A 26,397-nucleotide genomic window follows, 5' to 3' on the forward strand; every position below is an offset into this window, starting at 1 on the left:
GATCAGCTGTTTCAGACAGTACCAGTTATTGAAAGCCCAATGATCAGGAACAGCTGGGTCCAGTTTCAAACCATCAAAAAGCTACTGACTTTTCTCAGTATCGAGTCGGCGACCTGTTGTTTGTTAGGCTAGCACTATAACTTATAGTGCCTAGCATAACAAACAAAAAGTCGCCAACTCGATAACCACTCAGCTACCCGAATGACCTTTTCAAAGCACTTCTACCAACCAATTTCAAAGAGCTGTTTACACATGCAATGGATCTAAATGAAACAGCAATTAAAAAAAGTAATACTTATTATTCATTACGGTGTCGTATTTGTCACAATCTATTAAACTACATTACAATGTCTTACACTTTGTAGCACCTAGGTAAAGCTGGCCTCAGTTCATTTTTTATGCTTTGTACACTTGAGTTGTTTCTTGAGCGTTTTCACTAACTCAAGGTTTCACCATGAGTTGCACGGGTGTGTGCAATAGCAGCTGGTTGACGACTTTCTTTATAACTTGAGCCATTTTGATTCGTAGTTGGGGCATCATCACATTGAGCACTTCGTGTCCGTTCTCCCTCAGAAACAGATTGGTTGCTTCAGCTGGAAAAGGTTGGAGTAGTTAGAAAAAAGTAAAGCTTGTGTAGCAAACCATATGAGGATGTCAGTACAGGGTGTCTACCAGTCGGGAAAAGTCGGGAAAACGGGGGGATTTTTTTAGTAGTATGATGAAGTATGATGACTCAGATTTTCACATGGAAAGCAAGTATCCGTGTAAACATAATGCTAAGTCGAGAATTTTGAACAAAATGGTCGGGAAAAGTCATGAAAAAGGGGGGAATTTTATTTGGAAAATTTGGTAGACACCCTGCAGTGGTTCAAATAGAGAGTTGATAGTTAAAAGTACATAAGAGTAATCACTTTAGAAATATCCCTTGTTTACACTTGCTTTTGAACTTAATTTTAGAATTCAAACAAAAAATAAAATGTTTTACGGTACTTTTAATTTTTATAATATTTAAAGGACAGTCTTACCAAGGATGGATTAGATACTTTATTTTATGATGTGCAGTTGAACCTCTTACATTTCTTAGGTAGAAATTGTTTAAATAAATTTGTCAAATAACCAGAGACGCTAAAACTGGAACCAGAGGAGCAAAAAATTGAATACATTCGCCAAAAAACATATTTACAGAAAAGAAAGACAAATAAAATATATCTGTTGTAAAGACATACTTGAAAAATAAAATATACTGAAAATACAGACAAACTAGTGCAAGATACATCTTAAGTTGTCCTAAAGTTGGATTCATGGTTCTACTGTAATAGTTACACAGACTGTACTGACTTTTGTGAACAAATTAAATTCTTTGGATCCAAATATCAAAGATTCATACATTTTTAAAGCTATTTTATTACTACAATCATCAATATACAAATAGTAACCAATACAATTCAGAGTTGTTCCATATTTTTTAAATTCTTGTGCTGTGCAACTTGCATCTTTTAGATCCAAAATAGTATATTCATCTCTAGAGCTTAAAGAAGAGACTCTTTTCAACCCAAGCTCAAGTTTCATGACCGAGGCAAAGAAGAGGTCAGAAAATAATAGGGTTGAAAAGACACTTTTTACCCACGTGATTAACTATATTTTGTTAACATATTGAAACATTTATTAACAAAACAAGTTAGAAAACAAAAATACTTTTCATTTAAAGATAGCCCCTCAAAACGACTTTTTTTCAATTTTTCTAATGCTTTAGCTACTAAAAAGCTAAATAAAAAGCTTTTTAGAAGGTGATTCAATCATTCCATCTATTACGATTGTGTTACATTATACTATCAATATGTTGAATTATTGACAAGAATGCAACAATAAGCAATAACTGTTCAAATAAAACAATAAATCATTTCGATGCAAGGGATTGCTTACAATCGAAGTTCATAAGTTTTTACAACAGTTGACTTTTACTCCCTAGAGACTGAAAAGGCTTTTTACTCCCTAGGGAGAAAAAAGCTACTTTAGACCCACAACAAATGTATTAAAATGGCCGTTTTTGTTGCGGTTTGACAAAAAATAATTTTTACAACCTACACCCCTGAGATATGCTTCCACGAGTTATACATCTTTTATCTATCCTCTCTTGTTTTGTTGTGGTTTCACTCACTTAATATTCTGTTGTTGTTGAAGATCTTTTCCACTCTCATCCTGATGTTTTTGATGTTGAGGTCAATGCTCAGTTTGTCAATTGTCAGATAGTCTAAGCCCTCTTTTTTGTATGTGCTGGTGAAGCCCTTTACTAGAGCTACCACGTTGCCTGGAACATAAACAGGTTTTTATTACTATATCAAAACATCTTGTTGATGAACTTTCTTAGACCCTCTGTGGAGTGAATACTGATGCTTTAGCAGAATATAGAAATCGTCTCAAAATTCTATTAAGAATAAAAAAGAAATAAAATATGAGAAATATAACTCAATGTGACTAAAGAAAGACACGCCACACCTATCTCCAATATACAGAGGATGACTAGTTGAGGCCACACAAAACAAAAAGTCATTAATTAATATTTTCTAGTGTCATAATTAATTGTGAAAGTTGAAAAATTAGGACCAAATCGTTAAAAACTATATACCATACAAAACATTTTGGGGTTTTAGGGGAAGATACTATACTTGATCCTACCTGTAAAAGAGCTCATCATCTGAGGTTTGCCCAAATATCCATCAGTTGCAACATAAATACAAGAAAAAAAGTAGTTAGGGAACTTTCCCTCAAACCGCCTTAATTTTTTGAACGAACTATAAGTGTTGAGCTGTTTGTTAAAGCGCAGGATAAAAATATTTGACTATTGTGTAAGGTAAAAATACTGTAATCTACTGCATCTCCTGGAATTGCAAGTTATTTTCATTTTACTTTTTGAAAGAAAAGAGTTAGGATCAAAACTTGTGATTTAGAATGAACAGTAGAGTAAACCGGTTTTACCTTTCTGAAAAATGTTGTTTTAATGTTTACACAGTTTTAGATTAAGAGAAAAAGCAAGGGTGTTTGTAGAGATTTTTTTCAAGGGAGCAAACCGGGTTCCTTGTTCCATAGGGCAGAGGGAATAGGCTGTCTCAAATTCACTTGTCTGGCAATTTTCTGATATTTAACATGACGTGATCGTGACGTTCCAGTCCAGAGCGGAAACCCTATTGAACTGAGGCTTTTTTTGTCCTCTTCAGCCAACAGCTTTACCGTTACTGTTTAATCTCCCAAACTAGTAGGTACTGACCCAAGTTAGCGTGGAAAGTTCCGCCGCCACTAGCTGGCAGGATTATCAGCACTCCACTGCTGGTGTAGTTAGCATCAATCGTCATCTCAGGGATCAATACTCTGGCTTCAAATGGATTGTTGTCTTTGCTTAGCCTGCAAATCAAATATTCAATGTTAAATATACATAGTTAAGAATCCATTCATAAACGTGTGACTCAAATTTGACATAAATATACAGGGTGTCACGTAAGTAAACAGCCAAACTCTGTGAAATGGTTCTATGGGTAAAAAATAAAAATAAAATCAAGACCAGATATCCACCATTTTGTTTTTTCCACATAAATATTTTTATCAGTGAATTTTTTTCAACCGATCATTATGAAACTTGGTATGTATTTCAAGGTAAAAGAGGTCCACGTTAGAAAAAAATCTTAATCCTTTCGGCAAAATGGCAGCCATTTTAATCTTTTAAATTGAAATTGCTTAAAGATGGCTAACTTTTATAATGACTGCCATTTTGAAATTTTAATTGGATTAAGATAATTGTTTTTTCTAACATGGGTCTCTTTTACCTCGAAATACATACAAAGTTTCATAATGATCGGTTGAAAAAATTCAAGGATAAAGATATTTATGTGAAAAAAACAAAATGGTAGATATCCGGTTTTCAAAGCGATTTTGAAAATAATTATTTTTGATTTTCTCTTTATTTTTACCCACAGACCCATTTCCCGGAGTTTGGCTGTTTACTTACGGGACACCCTGTATAATCATTTAAAAGCACTAAAATGTATACTATATTCATGAGGCAGCTGACTTAGCTAGCAGTTTGCAGGTTTGACAATGTAACCACAAAATAATCGTACGTTTAAGATCTCCTGCCCTCCAGAGTACCTCTTATCACCTTCTTTCCCATCTCTCTCTCACCTTTGCGTTGAATGTGGCCCAGCCACCTCAACCTTTTACTCTTTACCACTCCCACAATATCTGGTTCCCTATATCCCTCAACTGCCTATTTTTAGCAAATTTCCCATATAGGGAATATTAGCGAATTTCCCATATAGGGAATAAGCTATTACCGTAGTACTCATGGTAAGACCTGGACGCGGGACCGATTTTTTTTTTTTTTTGAGGTCCCTAGAGGCCAAAAACACCATTTGTTCAAATTCATATATATATATATAAATATATAAATATATATTTATATATTTATATATTTATATATTTATATATATATATATGTGTCCGTTAGCACGATAACTCGAGCAAAAATGATCCGATTTTGATGAAATTTGGTACAAACGTGTAAACCTACGTTTATTTGAACGAGTTCGCGATCCAGCATGATCGGACCATGGGAACGGGGGTTTATGGGGGGTTTTATGGGGTAAAAATAGGTTTTTCCCATTTTTGACTCAAAAAACATAAAATTTTGCAATTTCTTTCTAAACCATTTTGTAGAGCTTAAAAAAACAAATAATTTAGTATATTGAAGCGTTATTATGCGCCTAATTGTTACGGAGAAAATTTCAAAAAATTGTAAATTTAAAATTCCCATGTTATTCTTATGGAGAATAAATAAACTGTTGTAGTTTGCTTGTTTATGAACATATTTTGATCAAATTTGGAAAATTTTTTATTTCTTTACTAACTATTAACATTTTACAAAAAAAACAAACAGTTTTACCCTCCCTGATGCAGCAAACCTAAGTACTTTTTAAACTAATTCTATTTAAATCGGGAATAAATGTTATATTTTTAAGTAGACATTTCAGTGTAAATCCAATCAGTCAAATGGAAATTCGCTTAGTCTGCAGGTTTGCTGCGGCGGGGGTATTTCCTAATCCACGAGTCTCCGTATTTTATTGGTCCAAAAAAATTGGTTTATTAAGCTAAACTAATTTTTGTTGGTGCACTCACTTGAGCTTGGTGACGGTGAAGTTGCTCGCTCCATACATGTGAATATCTCTCAGTGTAATCTTGTAGCCTTGGTCTCCCCCAGTCAGGGCTAGTGAGAGTGAGTCCAGTATGAAGGGTTCTACACTTGGCAGATGTATCTCAGGGATGCCTAGGGGCAAAATAATATATATAATCTTTCAAGAAATAAATTAGTACTTTTTCACAAAGATAACCTCTAGATTTGATTATCATCCATAGTAAGAACATATCATAGCATGGAGTAAAAACTTCATTGCAGTAAAAATGCTTGTAATCGTCAGCATTTCTCTACTCCTTTCACAAAATTTAGCCAATTCAAGCCCAAGAAATATATTCCCTCCATTTGATCCTACCTTTAAAACATAGTTCAACAGCTGAGGTTCACTAAAACGTCAATCAGCTGCAACTTATACATTAAGCAAAAAAGGGGTGGGGGAACTTCCTTCAAACTACCAACATTTTGTGAACTGACTATCATACTCGTATAAAGGAGTCAGTGGCGTTGCTTGGTTAAATTCCAGGGGGGGGGGAGAAGCCTCAAATTTCCCAACTGCATAACATAGATTTCCCAACTATTTTTCTTTTTAGAAATCAATTTCTGTACTATTTTTAAAAATCTACAAATTAGTATACTACACTGCAGTAACATTCAATTCAGTATTTATAAACTTGCATTAACAAAACATAGCTAGTTTTACATATATACAAAATTACTCAATTTCTAAAACTTCTACCAATTCATAATGAAATTTTATGACTTCAAAAAACTTGAACAAGTAATGTTTCAAATCCAAAAAACTTTGCAAACCATTGTGGTAGCAGACGTAGCAGTGTAAAATTTTAGGGATATAAAATAAGCCTCAGAGTACAAATTAGTATAGAAAAAATATTGTATGAAAAAATAATGAAATTAAAATACTTTTAGAAGTTAAGATCAACATTTTAACTTTCATAAAACTTACAACTAGGGTAGGCCTAAACAAGTTTGTAATGATGAAATATTAATATCAGTGTTGTGAATAATATTATTCTAGTCTATAGAAAAGAATAAACCTAAAATAAGACTCGTATAAAATAAAAACGTTCAACTTGGTTGATAATAAACTTATACATACAATAAAAATGTTAACCTTCATCTCCATCAAACTAGAACTAGAACCAAAAATAGATCCTTAGGTCTATTTATTTCCAAAATTTAATGACACGATTTTGATAATACAATACAACATCTCGAACCCCTATTTACTGGTATGGTAAAAAAGTGAACTTGAAGGTTGAAATTGTCGCCTATTGTGGCCACCCTCAGCGACTTTGTCGTCGCGACAAAATCGCGTGAAATTAAGTCGCCGCGACAAAGTCGCCAAGTGTGGCCCTAGCCTTACCAATATAAATGAATAATTTAAAGAATGTCCCAATTGTTAGAAACTTAATTTTGAAATCTGTTTTCAACCTGGGGTCCTGTAAACCTCTTTTTACATGTAATCTTTCAATTTAAAAATATACTAATCAAAGTACAAACTAGTGATAATGTTTAGTCTATCCTCTGAAAATGCTTACAATAACAATACATGGGGATTTTCATGCATTTAAATGACCCATTAATATTATATTATACGTATAAATTACAATTAGGCTGATAGACATAATATTAAAAACACCAAGATATCTACTATCACGTTAAAATTCTACGATTTTATGTCAGATTGTTAGACATAGCCAGTGGGCTATGTCTAACAACAACAACCTTATAACAACCTTATAAGGGAGTGCCCTTATAAGGTTTGTAAATCAAACTTCATTTACACTTTACTGACTTTTGGACTAGAAAGTTATACGAAAATATATTAAACAATGTGTTTTTATTTTGGCTATTGAATTAGCTCTCCCTTTTTGCCTAGCTTTAAAATTGCATTTCTGTTTTATAAAATAGTTATTTGTGCAACTAGTGAGCAAAGTGAGCAATTGACTCACTCGAGAGAAATACTTACTCACGAGCCGTAGGCGAGTGAGGAATGGTATCTCGAGTGAGGCAATAGCACTTTGCACTCGAGTTGCACATTATATTTTTCCTACGGTTACCATAAAACAAATAAATTGGTAAAGAAACGTAACATATTTTTACACAGAAGTGAACTTTTAATATGACATTTAATGATACAACATTACAACAGCTTACCAGCTGATTTACAGCCAGTGCTGCCAACATATTTCGCGCGCATACGACCTTGTCTGCATGTTACGCGCTCACTATTTCGTGACTTCACGTTGCAAATCTGGAGTGAGACAAAGTAATTAGAGTGAGACAATGTTAACATTGTCTCACTGGTGAGCGAATTGGCCACTTTGCTTTCTCAAATCAGTGAGAGAACATGTACATTGTTAGGTAACTGTAGGAAAAGAAATATTCACCATTTCTTAATTATAGTTCACGTTAGTTTATGACAATATCAATATTTTTATTGTAGGGGGAAGAATATTATCGCACGGATTAACAGCTCCGCGTTAAACTGTAGTTGTGGTATCAGGGTAGTACTTGGCAAAGCTTTAAGCGTTTGCTTTGATATCGTACTAGGTTGCAACATAACCTTAGGAAGCTTTACATTTTGAACAGAGAGGATTATCGTAAAATACAATCATTTAAAAGCTCACATGAAATTAAATAAAACAATTTATTCGTTTTAAGAGGATTATTTACTGCAAACAAGATATGTATTTAATAATGATTGCAAAATTGCTACTATGAAAAGAGTTTTGTGCCTGGGAAGAAAAAGATTCTTTGGATATTACGGGCCAGATGCAACAGTTTTACTAATTCCACGAATTGACAGTTTGATTCTAAATGACCGATGAAAACTAAACCCTTACATAGAAGCAAATTAGTAATAAATGAACGTGTTTGCCATTAAATATCACGTTAAGTTTGCTATAGTTAATTTAGAAAGGACATTTTGTTGTATGAAATATAATTATTTGTTAAAAAAATATAAAACAAATTGTGTTATTAGTTTTTATTAAGTGCACTAAAAATTAAAACATATCATTGATCATAATAGTGTAAATACATGATATAAATAGGCATATATTTCTCATCCAGTATCACCGTTATGTTTGTATAATGGTACTTAAATCACGTTATATAAACAATTTACACACTTTTACTGGTCGTTTTCCTTTTCTCATTATCAGGTTAACAATTGTCTTATATCGTTTATGGTTGTACAATCTTTCCTTGCTGTGCATAAAAAGAATACATTTCTGATTACTCTAATCTCTTTTTTAGATTTAAATTGTCTTTGCACACATTGTGAGGCTGTCATTATTCCCATAAAATTCTTGAAAGGGCTAAGACCACTTTCTTCTCCGATTGAATTAAAAAAGCCAGTTTTGTTGCTCTAAATACAACATGAGCAAAGTAACAAGGAAGATTGCACGTTCATAACATTCTACGACTCTGAACGTTTCCTATATTAACAAGTAAGCCTGGAGATAGTCAAGCATAGACAAAAATCAAACTTAGAGTGAAAGTCAAACATCAAATTTTAGGTTATGTTTTGTCCACGTAGATCTGTTTCAGAGTGATTAGTTGATTCATTTGTAAATCCTTAATTAGGAATGATAAATAACTTGTGTAGATTTTTTTTTAATATTCAGAGAATACATATTTCATTTAGGTTATTAAAAAATAAGAGTTTTAGAGGTAATACCGATACACAAAACCTATCCTATCTGTTATTTTAATCTGCTTATTAGCAAGTACTTCGGTCAGTTAGCCTGCTCCAAATACCACAAAAAAAGGTATAAAATATATTTCATGTGACTGACGGAAAAAATATTTTTGAATTTCTTGTAAACACTAACAAACAACATAATTGAACAGAAGAGCTACATTGCTTGCACTTTCAAAATTCAAACTCGCAGTCTCGCAGACGAATCATTCAGAATCATCCACACAGGACAGGATCAAGGTAGCCCACATACGTCCAATAAGGAACAAAATTTCTCGTAAACGAAATTCCAACAAGCTATACCGCTAATTGATTATTGATTTCTTAAAATAAGGCGTGTTTAGCCATTGTTTAGCCTTGTTTAATCAAAGTTAAATGAAATCAAAGAAGCTTCAAGTTTATTTGTCCAAGTCAAAGCAATTTTTATCTTTGATGGATTTTCGGAAATATTTAAATTTTGTTTAGTTTAAAAATATATTTTTCTTGTATCTGACTTCCCAACTGTCCCAACTCGTGGCAAGGAAATTCCCAACTTTTCTCTTTCCCAGATTCTAGGGGGGGGAGGCTACCCCCCCTACCCCCCCCCCCCCCAAGGCGACGCCCCTGAAAGGAGTATGTGTAATCTATGATAATATCAAGTGGTAATGTAAGTAATGCAGGAATGTGTAGAATATGTGATGAAAATAAATTTGTGCATCAAACAAAAAGAACCTCAGCAGTTTTGACGATGCACATACGATACAGGGGCTAACATTTCACCCCCTCCACCTTAGAAAAAATTATTTTGGAGCCCAAATATAAGAATAAATGGGAATAAATTATAAACATTTTATGATTTGAATATGTTCAATATACAAATTGAATACAGTTGTATACTTAAACAGGTGTCAATTACAACATGATATAAATGCTTGACTTAACTTTGTTCACATATTCAAATCTTGTCCTCTTGTTCGGGTGACCCATCTCTATCCCACTCGCTTGTTAATTTTTTAAATTGTTTTTTACAAACTTGTGTTTGCAATCAATTTTTATAAACGTTGCTTGTAGAAAAATTTGCAGGTCAAAACTCAAATTTGTACAGGTCCTTCCTATTATTATTATTTTAATTTTATTATTGTAATCTTTATCTATTTCTTAACTTGTGGTAGTAAAAAAGTGTGACGTCCTGACAGATAAAATTGTTTAACTACTAGAGTTATCATTACATATTCTTATTTTAGCTATTTTATTATTCTTCCGACTGTCATTAGGCACATTAGGGAGCTAATGTCTGGCCTTGACTTTGTAATATCTCATCATATTAATCATCATTACGTTAAATGACCATTACGTTGCAATCATAACTTGCAACCTCAGTATTAAAACTCCCTCTAGCTTGCGTCATCATATTCGTACACAATGTTTCCGTCTACGCGAGTCATTCCAGGTGATGCCATTTTAATGAGATACTTAGTAATTTTCTTTTATGAGCTTCATGGAAACAAGGTATTCAAAGTTGGTGGTCCCATAAGGATGTTGAACTATTCCTGTTTCAAAGACTTTGAGTTGATGTTGGGAAAAAATATTAAATAAATACTGCAGTAAGTTGTGCTTTTAAGAAAGCTTTAGTTCGTGTCAAGAAGTTATTGGAAACGAGTAGTTAAGCATTCATCACCCTTTTAATCTAATAACTGCAGAAGTCTAATAATACTGTACTATCAATTTTAGCCATATTTTAAGTTCCCTTTTACATTGTATTAGCTCCAGAACCCTACTTTCCCCCACATTAAACTACCATAACTATTACCTCTAAAAATCAAATTAAATAAAACGGACTAGTATTTGAGTACAGTAGTAGATTCACTTGTGATTTGTAAGTTGAGACAACTTGTACATGGTGTTTTCTTACGCAACCCAAATTACAAGTTCAGATACTGTGTAGGGACAAAACAAGTTCACAAGTTGACAGCCCTGCTTACCTTACTTATCAGCTGTTATGCATTTGTAAAGTGATCTTAAAAAATAATTTGACATTGTATTCAGATGATCTAAAATGATAGATTTATAAGGGGTCATTTAATTACTGTATGTTAACCCTTAATTTGGCAAACAAATCTTTTTTTGAAAACTAATTTTTCCTTGCTATATTTCAATCAAAAGGGTCCAAAGGAACTGCAAAAAAATAATTTTAAAATTCTTATAAGTATTTTTCACAATTTTTTCATGTGTGCCATTTTTGGCACTTTGCCAAAGATGCGGAGATTTCTCTAGGAATCTTTTGTTGAATAAAATACAACAAGTTTATCTGTATAGCACTTAAAAATAACCCTAAGGGGTTGAATAAGTCGACATTATCACATATTGGATATCAAAATTGTATAACTATAATTATATGTAAGATATAAAAAAATCAATTTTTCCACAAAAGCTATCAATCCAATATAAAATGGTATAAACGTCATTATAAAAAATGAAGTAAAATGTATACACATGTAAAATCTCTACAAAACTATGTGATTACAATAGAAAATACATTATTATATAATTTATTGATATTTCATCAGTCATGCCCATCAGGAAAATCGTTTGAAATTTCATTAGAGTATGTACATCAAGAAGGGTCATCTACTTTTGGGGAAACCCCACAAAACAATTGCTATTTTCTTTCAGTTACATCCTCGCATTGCACTTTTAACACTTTAACGACGATTTTTAATTTTTGCAAAATCTGCATCGACCTCTTAACGCATACAAAGAAAGGGTAGTGTCCAACACCATCAAAGCGTACATCTTCAACACACATCAGAGCAGCTGGTGTGAGAAGAAGTAAATCCTTTTTTTAGAACTTGTCTTTTACTCCTTTCTTTGGTTAGCGATTCAAAAATCCTATAACTAAAATTTGTTAGTGACATATTGTCTTGCTGGTTTTCAGTTTAATTATTTTCAAAGTGGCAACAATGCGTTATTCCACGATATGTCGATACGGTGAGCAAATATTTGTAAGTACCAAAGTCTTTATCGGAATGCACAAACAACTTTCATATAAGAAGATTCACTTTCAGCAGGAAATAAAACTCTTTTTTGTTGCCATGGATGGTTGGGATTTTTTGTAAAGCCAAAGTCTTTTCTAAACAGCCTAGTGAAAAATCTTTCCTCGCAAAAACATTTTTATTTTACAGTTTGTGGTAATAAGAGACATACATTTACAAATATAAATACCTTTCACTGTTTTATAAACAGTGTGCCACTTTAGGCGCGCTCAATAAACAAAAAAAAAAATAACTGCATCTTTGGTTATGTGCCATTTTTGGCACGCCCAAAAATTTTCATTGTTCCCTGGTTCTTTGGCAGTGTGCCATTTTTGTCACACTCAAATTGTTTAGTTTATAAAAACCCAATATTCATATTTAAGCTAATTACTGACCTGGGTTATGTTTTCTCATCTTTAATCTGTGCAAATCACTTAGATATATAAGTAAACAGCCTAAAATATTGAAATAAGAAATAATTTACTAACCTTCTACACTAAGCCTCCATACTTCCTTTTCTATATGTTGGTCTAAAGTGATAGTAATTTCCAAAACATCCAATATAGTGCACTAAACCATAATAGCAATAGGCAAAGAACCTTTGGACGCCGTTTGTTGGAATTAAAAAGTTAACAGTCGAACTTGACATTTTTTTGAATCCTCATGTGCCAATAATGGCACGCTGTCAAATTAAGGGTTAAATGTATAGTGTATGGACTACTTCTCCCATTCAAATGAAGGAATTAAACAAAACTGAAATAGTTATTTGTGTAACTAGTGGTGAAAGTGGCACTTTGCTGCACACGAGAGCAATGTTTACTCGCCTGCGGCTCGTGCGGAATGATCTCGAGTGCAGCAAAGGCCTTTTTCACTCGTGTTACACATTATATTTTTCCTACAGTCACTATAAAGCATATAAATAATTAGTCTTTCAAACACTATACAACACGTTTTTAGGTTCAGCTGGCAACACAAATGGTGCCCTAGAGAAAGTAGTACCCGCGGTCCGTATCACTCCGCTATTTTTCCTCGGCAAGAAATGTGCTCCGCGTTTTGAGAATATAGTTCCGTATGTTTTTGTAATTTGAAGTGGTTTCCGCGCCTAAAAAAAATGCTTAAAAGGTATTTTCTTGTTTATTAAGATCGTAGGAATGTTTTAAAAACGTTTAAAAGAAAAGTCCAGAAAGTTCAGAAATACCGAAACTATAAACACGAAATTACAGGTTAAATCGTAGTTATAATAGTCAATCAGCTGCTCATAGTAGCCTATTATTATCTTTAAGTGTTGCCAACCTATTTCCAAGCGTACACGGATTACGTGCATAATGGAACCACGCTGTTTTGTGTTGTTTCGTTGGAATCCTGATGTGCGGCAAAGTATAAACCGTACGGCAAAGTATAAATATGCAGAAATTAGCAGCTTTCTGTACTATAAACAGTACAAGGAAGCCAACTTTGTCGGGTGACTGTAGGAAAAAGATAATTTTCTTATCAATTTATACTATTCAGAAATGACATTGAAGATCATGGGTATTACCAAAGATTACATATATGCTACGCAAAAATTACCTTTGACGAGATAAGGTCTCAGATGATGCAAAGACCCAATCAAGCATTCCTGTAGATTTGGCGAACTCAGCTTGCATTGCTTTACATACTCAGCTGTAACATAAAAATAATTCTTCAATTACCGCTACAAAAGAGTCAACAAAATACATCTCACTAGTTGAATAAACGGTATCAGCAACTGACACATATACTTTCTCCCATCAGCCTGGCATTACAATTGAACCTCCAAAAAATTTCATTAATATCGGACAATGGGAACAGGTGTTAGTCTGCTGTACACCTTGGTACACATCCACATAGGCTACACACACAGTGAGACATTAAACTTAGGCCTACAGTACTTCCAAAATCACTTTATGGGTTCATTGACATTCCCACACAAAAACTCAGAAATTTTATCGAAAACAATACATTCTCTCTTTATTATGTACAGTGGGAGAAGGTTAATAGAGGATATTAATGTGGTTGGTGTTAGGTTAGGTTTTTTGTGTCACATAATAAAATTGGAAACTTGAAGAGTAAATAAATTTTTTGAAGAAACATGATTTTTTTAACAAACTAAAACAGTTTAGAAAAATTATGTAAGCAAAAACAAAAGAGTTTATTTAAAAAAATTGATTTTCAATGGAGTCGCGTACACTAATGCAAAGAGCTGTGGTTGGAATGTGGGTTAGGTAAAGACAAACATTGCCTACATTTCGGTGTTTTGCAGCTCACTGCTTCTCTCTGTGTACCAGCATTAACCATCGATAACAACCCAATAATAACAATTTCAAAACTAATCAGGATTTGTTGCTAAAATAGAATTTTTCTCTTTATCATTATGTACGTTTGTGCACATTAAAAAATATCATAACAAAACCCGGGACTAGTATAGTTGAAAATAGATTATTCCCTATGGGAAATTCGCTAAAACGGAGATTCAATGGCTGTACAAATTATCCGATAACTAAACCCATTTACACGTATTACGTACTTAAGATTTATTGGGATTAGAATATCTTCTAAAATTTGTCTACATATTTTAACGAGTTTAGTGCACTTGGATAGTGGGTCTATCATCCATGATATAAATTTATTAGCCAACTAGTTTAATTTGTTGTCTCCTCAAGAGTGAAATACCTACCCAACATCGTGTATTACTATTACAATTACAAAACGCACTGAAACGAGAACTTTCACAAAGTATTGTATTGACAAGTGGAGAGACTAATTTTTCACGGACTGTACTAAGCCGGAAAACATTTAACCAGTATGAAACCACGATAAAGCTAAATCTACTTTACAAACTACACCACAAAAATCCCTGTGGAAAGATCACCACTCACATAAAACGCCGTTACACGTTCGCAATCGCTCTTTCATTCACCACAACGGGGCATTAACACATTTAGCAGGAAACCTAACAGAGATAGAAAGTGTTACGGTGTTACATAGTGTTTCGCAACGCTGTTTCATTAACCTCTGTTTATTCTAGTTTCTCGAGTGGTTTGTGACGTTGACCTTTGTAGAGTGACGAGTTGCGAACCATCAACGTCAACGACCTGATGACGACTTGGATAGTCTGAGGTCATAATTGTAGCGTCCCTGTTGCTAGCTTTTGGCCAACTCTTGAGTTTTGAAACTGTTAGATAGTTAAATCTGTAAGTGATTAATTCATCAGCTGATTTATTATTATTAAGTTTGTTAGTGAATTTTCTGTTTACATTGATGTGTTTAAGAATGAAATAAAATGGTTCTTTTGTATTTTGGAATATCATTTAGTGTAATTCTATATTGGCGTCGATGAGTAAACGAACCAAAAGAAGAAATAGTTATTTCAATGAAGAAGAGAAGTATGAAACTAAAGAAGACACATTACAATCAAAGATAGAGAATTTCAAATGTCAAAGCTTTGATGAGTCTAGTAGGTGGGACGATTATGAAGCACATTTTCTATTATTATGCAAGGTAAAAGGATTGGGAGAAGACTCTCAGAGAGCAGAGGATGCTCGAAGGGATCTTTTGCTTGCATATGTGGGTCCTGCACCATTAAGAAAGATTTCAAACTTTCTACTGCCTTTGAAAGTACATCAGGCTACGTGGGCAGAACTAGTTAATGGTTTCAGGTCAGTATACAAGGCTAGAAAGACTATATTTTCAGCTAGAATGGAGTTTGAAAAATGCATCAGAGAAGATAGTGAAAGCCTTTCAGAATTTGTAATACGTTTGAAAAACTTAGCAGAATTTTGCAAGTATGAGAATAAGTTTGATGAAAGAATAAGAGACAGATTTGCAGGAAGTATAAATTTTCCAGAGTTTGAAGTAGAAATTAGACAACGATGGCCTGATGGTGTAAAAGAAAATGGTGACAAGTTAACATCTGAAGATATTTTTGAACTGGCCACTTCAATGGAAAGAGCTCGTCATGAGATATTCAAGAATAACGATAAAGAGTTGGAAGTATCGCAAGTAAGAAGAAACAATAAGGGGTCTAAGAGAGAAGTGGAATATAACGAAAAGACAAATCATCCATGTAGTAGATGTGGAACAAAACATGAATTTCGCAAATGCCCAGCCTACCAAAAACAGTGTTTAAGTTGTAAAAAAATAGGACATTTTGCAAAGGTATGTCGGCAATTTTATGTATGCACATAAACTGTGACGTAGTTTATGACAATGGGATGTGTAAAAAGAGCCAACTATTAAAAAAAAAATAGCAAAACATTTCCAGTCCGTGTTTCGTGTAGTAATGCAAGTTGATTTGCGAGTTGGTCATGCGTTTTATAGTTTTTTGTTTGTGTTTATGTTTTTGTGACCGCGTGCTTTTTAAGGCTTTTGACGACCTCCTTCGATTGATAGATTCTACGTATAGCTTGACAATGACGTAATAGTAATAGGCATCGAGTCCGTTTCCAAAATCTCTAAAACGAATACAGTGGAACCTTGATAACAAGTCACCCTAAAGTGTCATGTTCAAATCCCCTTTGATTTATTTTAACCATAATCAAATGTTATTGCAAACCTCGATAATAATGCTTGTTATCGAGGTTCTACATGAGAAAAATCAATAGTTCTGTTGACCTATGTAGATTGATGGTGTATTCTTGCCAGAAATTAGCACGGGAAGAAATGTGAAAGGACATTTGCATGAAACTTGGCACGTTAAATCTGTAGGCTTAGAATAAACATTTAGATGGTTAAATCGAGCCTACGACATCATGTGCTGCTAAAACTGATTAATGCCAATGCTAAATTTATCCAACCCAAAACCAAGACAAATTATTGAATCCCATAGCACATTCGATGTTATATGAACTATATTGTAGTATGTATTTAAAATTGAGTGCTTTATACAGTAGTTCTGACAGATAGCTCTATCACGTTCATTCAATGGTGATCTCTTTGATTAAAAAGCTACAATCGTTGTTATGTCTATTTAAGTACCTAAAGTATGGTATTGCCAAAGTTCCGCTCACTCATTCTGAAGTTACTTCACGATTGTGGATTTCACAAATGTCAATTGAAGAAATTATCTTGAAGGTTGCGGTGTTAAAACCTTCTGCAGACATATTCCATCTTAACTGTCGTGACCACAAATTTGCTGCTAAATACCACGATTACTAGAAAAATCTAGTATTCGTGCTAAATACTAAATAGGCATTTAAAGAATATTCGTCAAGGAAATAAAGTAGCATTGCCCATTAGTTTTGCTCCGAGTAAAAAATATCTCTAAATATGGTTGAATATCGATCTTAGTACATTAGCTTTATAGTAATACAGTTTATATACGTAAAAACTTTTTTTTTAATAATTTAAAAATATTTATAGTCATTATAACTAGAAATAAGCTAATAAAAAACGGAGAGGGTCTATTTTTTAGACGGTGAAAAGGCGCTAGTCATGTTTTAATGCAACTCATCAAAAGCAAATTTTTAGAGTGTCAAAAAGGTTCAGAAGTATGCGCTGGAAGGTTCAGGGGTGAGGTCAATTAATATTTATTCAAGGGGAAATATGCCTCAACGAAAAAAAATTAACTCAACATATTTTGTGCTGTCTATATAAGTCGGACATGTACCAAGTGAACACGTATATTCGTGTCGGCATTAGGTCGTTCATGGTATGCAATTATAGTTTAAATATATGATAGGTTCAACGAACCTTCTGACTCACAACAAATAATCCCTTCACATTGCGTATGATGTTAGAGGTTAGGTAGAGAGGACTTGTACAAGTCCTAATTTCACCTCCTAAATAAAGACATTTTTCACTTCATCTCATCTTTGAACGCCATACAAAGCCTCTAAAGAGTTACTTTTGCAGGAATTTGTCCTTAAACGCACTATCCGCTACCGTGGCGACCTTATGTCGGTTAGGACAATTAGCGGATTGTCCGGTTCAAGGGTTTCCAATGTTTTGCTGTTCCATATTCAGTCGGCCTTGCTACGTGTGCAACATAGTAACCAACTTCAACAGATTTCCTTCCAAGTTTCAAAATACAGGTTATGACGAACTTTGCATTAGTGGGATTTTGATGTTCTCGGGGGTACTATCCCCATATTTAAATAGTGTGTATTAATTGCGTACGCTTTTTCGCTTTTTGTTAGGACAGCTCAATTCCCGTTGATATCTGTACATAGAAATCATCAGCGTGTGATTTTTTCAGCCTGTGAAGTTGTCAGATAGCTCTAACACAATTGGTTGCAGTTTTCACAAATTTAGATTAACAATAACGTCAAATTGTTTGCCTTTGTATTAGTTGTTAATTTCGTTATCAGGTGGTGACCTAAGGGTGTGATTTTAGTAAATCTCCCATATAGGGAACAATCTACCGTAGGTCTCATGGTAAGGCCTGGACCAATTTACTTTTTTTGTTTTAAGTCTCCAGAGGCCAAAAACACCCGTTCAAATTCATACACGTGTGTACATAGCTAGCTAGATATCTTCAGCAAATCCGACTTTAACGAAATTTGGTACAAAAGTAAACCTACGTTTATTCGAACATTCGGGGGTTTGTATTCATTGATTCGAACGAGTTCATAACCGATCAGACTATGGGAACGGGGTTTTTATGGGGTAAAAATTTAGTTTTCTCGTTTTTGACCTTCAAAACATAGAATTTCCAAATTTTCCTGTACACCACCTTTTAGAACTTAAAGTAGAGCTTAATTATCTTGAAGTTGTTTTCAGTTATTGGTCCCGGAGCGTAATCAAAAAATTTAAAATTTCCATATTATTTTTATGGAGATTCAGCTAAACTGTTGTTTACTTGTTTATGGATAGGTCTATATTTTGACAAAACTATCTATTTTATATTAATTCATTAATATTTTACTAAAACACACTTTATTACCCTGTAGCAGCAAACTAGGTACTCGTTAAACCTAATGTTATTTAAATATGAAAAATCTGTCGTGTTTAAGGAAATATTTTCGTAAAAATCCAATCAGGCAAATGCAAATTAATCTGCAGGTTTGCTGCGACGGGGACATTTGTCTTTGAACTGGCCAAATGCTAGTACTAAAACTATGAATGTTCAATGGCAAACAGCAATTAATTTAATTTTCTTCCTTACAGGGACTGTATATAAAAATGCGCACCTACAAAGAACGCTTGAAATCCACAATATAGCGAAAGTAAAATATAAATTAAATGAATCCGTTTTAACCATTTAAAGGTAGAAATCGCCATGAGAGGGTAGAAAGCTAAGTCCACTCACTGCAAACAGATAGTGCCAATACTGGTAGAATCCATTAGCATTAACGGGCCCCGGATATTAATGGTTCTTACGTGAGTTAGAAATTCATAAAAGTGTACATAAGCCATTAGACTCTGGTACAGTAGTTACTCTTGTTTGGGTCAACATTCAGAAGGATTCCAGTTATATACATATATCGCACCAAGGGCAGAAGAGTAGTCTAAATAGATTATCTGTGCCTATAAGCATTTCCAGGTCATTTATATAGCAGATTTTTGGCCCTAGGGTAGAAAGTATTTTTTTACCAATACCAACGGCCTGGAACACTGAATTTGACAGTTCCCTATGTCCGGGAGTTCCCTAGAGTTTTTTCCCACTGTGGCCGAAAGTACTGATCTTTTGATTTGAACGAGTGTAGGAGTTTTGCCAACGGGTATCACGTAGAAAGGGTCCCCATCCATGAATTCCACATACTGCGGAGTTTTGCCAACGGTTGTGGGTTGTGCGAGAGCGGGAGGGGGAGAGAGAGAGATTACACGTGACCGTGAGGGTGGCTTCCGCTAGGGGTGGACAAACCAGGCAGGATGCTGACTGTGTTCAAAGTAATGGAGTTATGCACCTCTGACTGTGAAAGGAAATGTATTGAATTTTTAACCTAACCTAACCTAACCTAACCTAACCTAACCTAACCTAACCTAACCTAACCTAACCTAACCTAACCTAACCTAACCTAACCTAACCCACTGCGACAAGCGCATAACTGCCAAGCGTAGACAAACCCTGACAATCGCTCTACCTCCCTCCGTCACACTCTTTCTCCCACCACCACCGTTGGCAAATCTCCGCACCAAGAGGTGGCCGAAGGCATCCCCCCCATCTACCTGACACCCGTTGGCAAAACTCCGGTTCCCGATTTGAACATGCCACATAACATTTGGTCATGCAGTACTCCAATCACAGGAGAAAACATCATATAGAGGATGTTTGTTATAGTTAGTTACAGATAAAAGTAGAGTGCTTATGCCGAGTTTACAATTGTTTTACTTAAACCGCTTTAATTTGAAATTTTTAAGTTTTTGAAGTGATTTGCCTGAACTCCAATTCTTGACCCTTGTCTGTGCTAGCCTACAACTAAATGGGTGTCTATTTAACACGTAGGCATTAAGCCAAATAAATATATAATATCGTTGTATAACGCTGATTCAGGGTGGCTAAATTCTGAAAATCGTGGTAGTAATCTAACTCTGACCTCAATTCTTTAGGTCGCTGTCGCTGGTTCGATTCCAAGCGAGATCGTTTCCGTACCAAGATGGTATTTCTAATTGTTTTCTATAATGATGCTAGCAAAAAACGTTAGATAGAAACAAAACCAAGGTTTGCACCGTCCATTACAAAAAAAAAACTTGTAACGGAGTAAAATAAAATAAAAAAATAAAAACACACAAAAACTATCTTTTTAGCAACATATTCCCGCCTACACTCTTTAAACAAATCAATTCCCACAAAACAGTGTATTCATTCATTATAAATATTGATATGGGGACGCCACCTAGGTACATATTTTAACCCAAATATGATGGCATGATTAGTGTAGAATTTAGTGAGAAGCATTGTGTAGCTTTGTTACTGACCAATACCAGCGGTTTCATTAGTGAGGATTTCTTAAACACTTAATGCTCAAGGACAGCTGGGTCCAGTTTTGAACAATCAAAAAGCAACACAATTTTTCTCATGATCGAACCGGCTTTTAGACTATTGGACGAGCACCTCACCGAGCCTGCCACTGACCTGGACCTATGGGCGTGCCTTGACTAATGGCAATTTGAAGGTCAATCCGACAAGAAAGTTACGAGATAATTCCAAAAGACATAAACATCAGCTGTATAATAGCGTCTACTAATTGTTCGTCGTTGTGATTCCAAGAAGACATCAGATAAGCCGATCAAGAAGGCGGTGGGTGGGTGGTATGGCAGAAATCCCCAACCAGTTTTTTCACTTGCACGTGGTTCGTTATTTAAATTTGACGTATTTTAAAACTTTCCGTGAGGCTATTTCATTTAACATTCCTGTGCCATCTTAGTTAAAATGTACTTTAGAAACACGGGAATATTTGGGCCATATAAAAAATTGTATGATGATAAATTATACTGGTGATGACCAAAGCACATATGCATAAATTTACAATGTGCAAACCTTAATACACTACCCTGTTACCACTAGTGGTTAGAGCGCAGGACTTCGGTCCCTGAGGTCCCGGGTCCAAATCCCGCTATTGCATGATTAAGTGATAAAGCTGTAACCCCTAGGTCTAACCTCAAGTAATGCGAAAAACAATCCCGGGCTAGGACGAAAAATAAAACAATAAAAACTCTGGTAGCTAGGTGTACAATGCAGCTGTCTGCTTGCAATGTGAACGGAGTAAGTATTTTAATCCGATATTTCGAAAAATGTAACCATGGTCGTGCACGAACTGATGTTCCCAATAGTATCGAGTTCACACTTGTAGTAACTTATCTGAAGTCAATAATAAATTTAGTTCATGTAAATGAAATGTCTACTCGCAGTATCAAAAGTCAGTGGTGCTTTGAAAATTGGTTCAAAATTCACGTTTTGGCTCCTGGCAAATTTTGAAGACAAAAATTGGTTATTCATTTTGTAGAATATCATTCTGAACGTAATTAATCCGATTGTTATATCATTTTGTTCTGTATTTGCAATTGGCTGGCTTAAATTGCTTGTTGATAAGCTGTTTTACGAATCATTTGTTTAAGTATTATTGGTATCTTGCAAAACCGTCATGGCGACCTATCAACCCATAAGGTTCTTTTGGGTTTCACGAAAAGAAAAGCACTGCAGTCCAATTTTTATAATTTCATATTCATTCCTTCCCATAGTAGGCTAATATTACTGTGCTAAATTTCGTTCTGTAAAACAAAAGCAGGAGTGTATAAGAGCTTCGCTCGCTCCGATCGATTAGATTTATTTTTAACCATATAATCGCACAAAATTATTAAGAGGGTATAAATCTAATAAGACTCATTCTTTTAGCATATTGTAGGCATCTTATCATGGCCTCCTCCAATACAGATAAGGTACCGGTATGATCTTTGTCGATTGTCGACCCCAGCTCCGGGTTTTATTAGGTTTTATTTGATAAGATAGTTTGTAAGTTAAATAGTGTCTTTCATTTTTACTGTCATATGGAAAAACAGTGGGCTGCCTATTTTGTTCAAAAAGTAAAAATTAGTACTGTAGCCGTTTGACCACTTATCATCCGATAGTCCCATTTTATGGGCGGGCATTAATTGCGCCCACTGACCTAAGTCAGGTAGTCGGGTATGCCTGAATTGCGCCACTACTCCTGGAAGCCACCCGATACGTTCATTAACTACACCAAGTGGTGGCCCTCTTTGGCTGTATAATTGAGTAGGTTAGGTTAGGTTGGGTTTGGTTAGGTTAAAGCTAGGTTAGGTTAGATTAGGATATGTTAGGATCAGGATGGTATGTAAACAAGGACATTCCTTCTGCCGGTAACTCATCCCTACCTGGCTTGGGCTTGGGCGCAAATATCGATGTACATTATGGAACATGGAATATGGACTCGACATACTCTGTAATGTACATACTCTGTTATGTATACTCTACATACTCCCTAGAGTATTATCATCGATGGGTGCAACTAAGGAACATTTTTGGGGCCCTTTGAGGGCTTAGTGCAATAGGGAACTCTTGAGCGCAATTAATACACTACATATTTTGTATGAAAGGTTACTCGAAAAGGTGAACTTTTAACAGATCCCTATTCATTATTTAACGAAAGCACGTACCAGTTTTATGAGTTATATATGAACAGGTAGCAATGTATATTGTATCCTGGTTCCATATATAACTATATCAAAATGCCATGTCCCAATAGATATGAAAACGGATACCTACCCCGCTACCCGTAAGGCTGGTTTTATGCACCGCGACAGTCGCGAGTCGCGAGTCGCGCCACGTCTTGCGGCTGACAAAAATGTCACGCGACAGCGACACTTTTTCGTCGCGTAATTCCGGTAGTGGGGGAATTAAAGAAATCAGTATGTTCTCAATCCAATGTTGTGTGTTGTGTTTGCGATGTAGAAGTGATTATTAAGGTGCTTAAATATAGACCCTGTAGTGTTGTACACGATAGTGACAAAACCCTAGTTATTTAAACAACACATACAATTTACAGTTGGAATTGGGTCAACCCTCTTAAAAATGTCATTACATAATATAATGATGTAATTTATATTACAAATAAAGGGTAAAGAACTCATTTATATACTAATTATTAACATTAATCAATATAAATATATGGAGAATATACCACGTGTCGCGCCGCGACTGTCGCGGTGCATAAACGTGCCCATTTGATCCAATAGAACTTGAACCGCACGCGACACATTTTTTGAAGCTGCGATTCTAAAACCTGTCGCGGGTATTTAGAGATCTCCGAGTCGCTCGCGCGGCAGTTTGTCGCTGTCGCGGTGCATAAATGCTCCCATTTAACTCAATAGAACTTGAGTCGCACCGCGTCACGCGACACGCGACTGTCGCGGTGCATAAAACCGGCCTTAGTTGTCAAAAGATTTGTTTGTGGAGCCAGTTCGCCAATCTGTCATTTGAACCTACTGTCAGGGGAAATGTTTAAGCATTGTCGAGTTTGTTGCTAGACAGAAAAATAACTAAACCATTTAGATAAATACAGAGTACATTTTTATCCCCCCCCCCATATATAAATACCTCGTACCTGAAATACTGTTATCAACTTGTGTTCATAAACATTTTTCATAAGGAAAGATATATTCACTTAACAAAGTAGCTTTCAGTCCGTAACTTCCTATTGAAATTGCTTTAATTGCAGCCAAATTATCATTATTGTAAATAGAGTGAGATTTTTTAATAAGCCCCTATCAATTGTAGAAAACAAAAGGTCTTCATTATTATTTGGTTCTACAACTTAAAGGAAGTAAAGCGATTGAATTTTAAATTTTACCAACCTTTATCTTGTGGTAACTTTTTACATTTCCACTTTATTAATCTATGTTAATTACCTTTTTTTGAAAAAAGTGTTCACAAAAAGTTCTTAAAACTAGGTAACGTTATTAACTTTACCAAATATACTACTAAATAATTTTGGATTACATTTTACATTTAGCCTAAGCTTTTTTTACAGGGTGCTTGCTTAGAATAGAATATTTCGTACCTAGGGCCGAAAATTAGCAATGCACACTAATAGTCAACACAACTACAACTTTAAGGTTATATGAAGAAATAATTTAAGGAACCAACAAAAATAATAATAAATAGTTGCTAGGCAGTGGTGACAATAAAACAAGTCTATTGCAATGCTATGGATACTGATTGTGTATTTAATATGCAGCTGATTTTAAACCTGCTCGGTCCCCAAACGACGATGACAGCTGGCATAGACAGCAGATACGTAGCTTTCGGCCTCCAATAAATGTTTCCCTAGTGTGGTGAAAATAGTATATTTCGTACCTAGGGCCGAAAATGAGGTTTTGCCGGCTCGAGATAGTTTTTAAGTTCGAGACGAAGTCGAGAACTTAAATCGATCGAGAGCTGCAAAACCATTTCTGCCCGTGGTACGAACGCTATTTTTCACCACACTATACCCTATTACCACTATTCACCACTATAATAATGCACACTGATAGTCAACACAACTACAACATTAAGGTTATGTAAAGAAATAATTTGAGGAATCAGCAAAAATAAAAATAAATAGTTGCTAGGCAACGGCGACAATAACACAATTCTATTGCAATGCTATGGATTTTGATTGTGTATTTAAAATGCATTCATGTTTAAGTAAGTAAGCGGACAGCTGATTTTGCGGCCCCGGCAAAAACCTGCTCGGTCCCCAATTTACGATGACAGCTGGCATCGCCAGCAAAACTTAACTTTCAGCCACCAATTTACAGCCAAAAACATCATAGTATGGTGAAAAATATTTTTTGAGATAACGGTATCCAGAAAGGGCTCTTCTCCACTCGTTTTCATTTTTCTGAGCTACAATTATTTTTTTATCTGTCAACAAACAAGTATTTCTGTATCTTTTTGAAATTCGATTTTTTTAAACTAATAATATCCTATCGAATCTCCCTTATTTTAATGTGGCAATTACAGAAAATAAAATAAGTTAACAGTATCTAAAAAAAATCTGAAAAAAATCTCTTCAGCTTTGCACAGGTCGAATTCAGAAGTAAAACTTTTTTCAGGTCTGATTAAACAACGTATTTCTTTTAAATGTATGGTCATTGCAAAACAATTCCTTCAACCTTATTCACATTTACGCACAAATTAACAAAAACCAACCGTTTAAACCACTCAAAACATATACCGGCCGGTATGGTCGTTTTTCCTGTTGAAATCAGAGATTACAATATCTAAACTAACTTGGGAGGCAACAATATACATCCTTTTCTTTACGTAAAACGTACATCTAATACAAAACGACGAATCAAAACAGTAAAATAAAAAAAAAACGAATAAATTACCCTCTATGGAAATGCGGGATATAAAATTTATCTGGGAATAATTAAGTTGATGGAATAATGTTGAGTTAAGAACATTACTTACGGACTTGTAAGGACGCTGCGAGTCCTAGGGACAAGGCGAGGGTAAGAACCGACGTGTAGCTCGTAGTCTGCATGTTTGAAGACTGACAGACTGAGACTCAGACTCTAGAGAAAACGGAGAAAGTGGAAGGTCATGATCACGCATCATGCTGCAGCGGGAGGAGACTCACCTAGGCTCAGAACCAGGGAATATCCTTGTGTTTGATTTGTGGTTGAGAGTGTTCAATTTGTTTTGACTTGGGTCATTGTATTCTCCCAATCTCGTTTGTTATTGTCTTATTGTGTTTGTTTTACATCCCTGTGAGGTTTTAGTGATTTTACAGGGTTTGTGTGATAATTTTGTTTGGTTTTAGGTAATTTTCCCCCATATTATACTTACCAAATGTAAAAACTTTGTTTTAGCGAATTTCCCAGCAAAAATGATCTAATTTTGATGAAATTTTGTATAAACGTTGAAACCTATATTTATTCGAATGCGTTTGAGAACCAGCATGATCGGACTATGGGAACGGGGGTTTATGGGGGGTTTTACTGGGTAAAAATTGGTTTTTCCAATTTTTTACCCCAAAAAACATATAAATTTCTTTCCAAACTATTTCGTAGAG

General features: G+C 34.8%; 1 protein-coding gene across 1 annotated transcript; it reads right to left on the reverse strand.

The window, feature by feature from the left end:
* Positions 1–279: 279 nt before the first annotated feature.
* On the reverse strand, positions 280–25,897 carry LOC129005429 (uncharacterized). Its single transcript, XM_054434317.1, has 6 exons — positions 25,794–25,897; positions 13,490–13,582; positions 5,167–5,314; positions 3,266–3,399; positions 2,159–2,308; positions 280–593 (listed from the first exon to the last, which is right to left on the reverse strand). Exons 1-6 carry the CDS (start codon positions 25,864–25,866, stop codon positions 442–444), a joined length of 750 nt encoding a protein of 249 aa, XP_054290292.1. The 5' UTR covers positions 25,867–25,897; the 3' UTR covers positions 280–441.
* Positions 25,898–26,397: the final 500 nt, after the last annotated feature.

This window comes from Macrosteles quadrilineatus, unplaced genomic scaffold, assembly GCF_028750875.1.
Source record: "Macrosteles quadrilineatus isolate MER2022 unplaced genomic scaffold, UCM_ALF_1.0 Scaffold_21__1_contigs__length_2333173, whole genome shotgun sequence".
Classification (NCBI taxonomy): Eukaryota; Metazoa; Arthropoda; class Insecta; order Hemiptera; family Cicadellidae; genus Macrosteles; species Macrosteles quadrilineatus.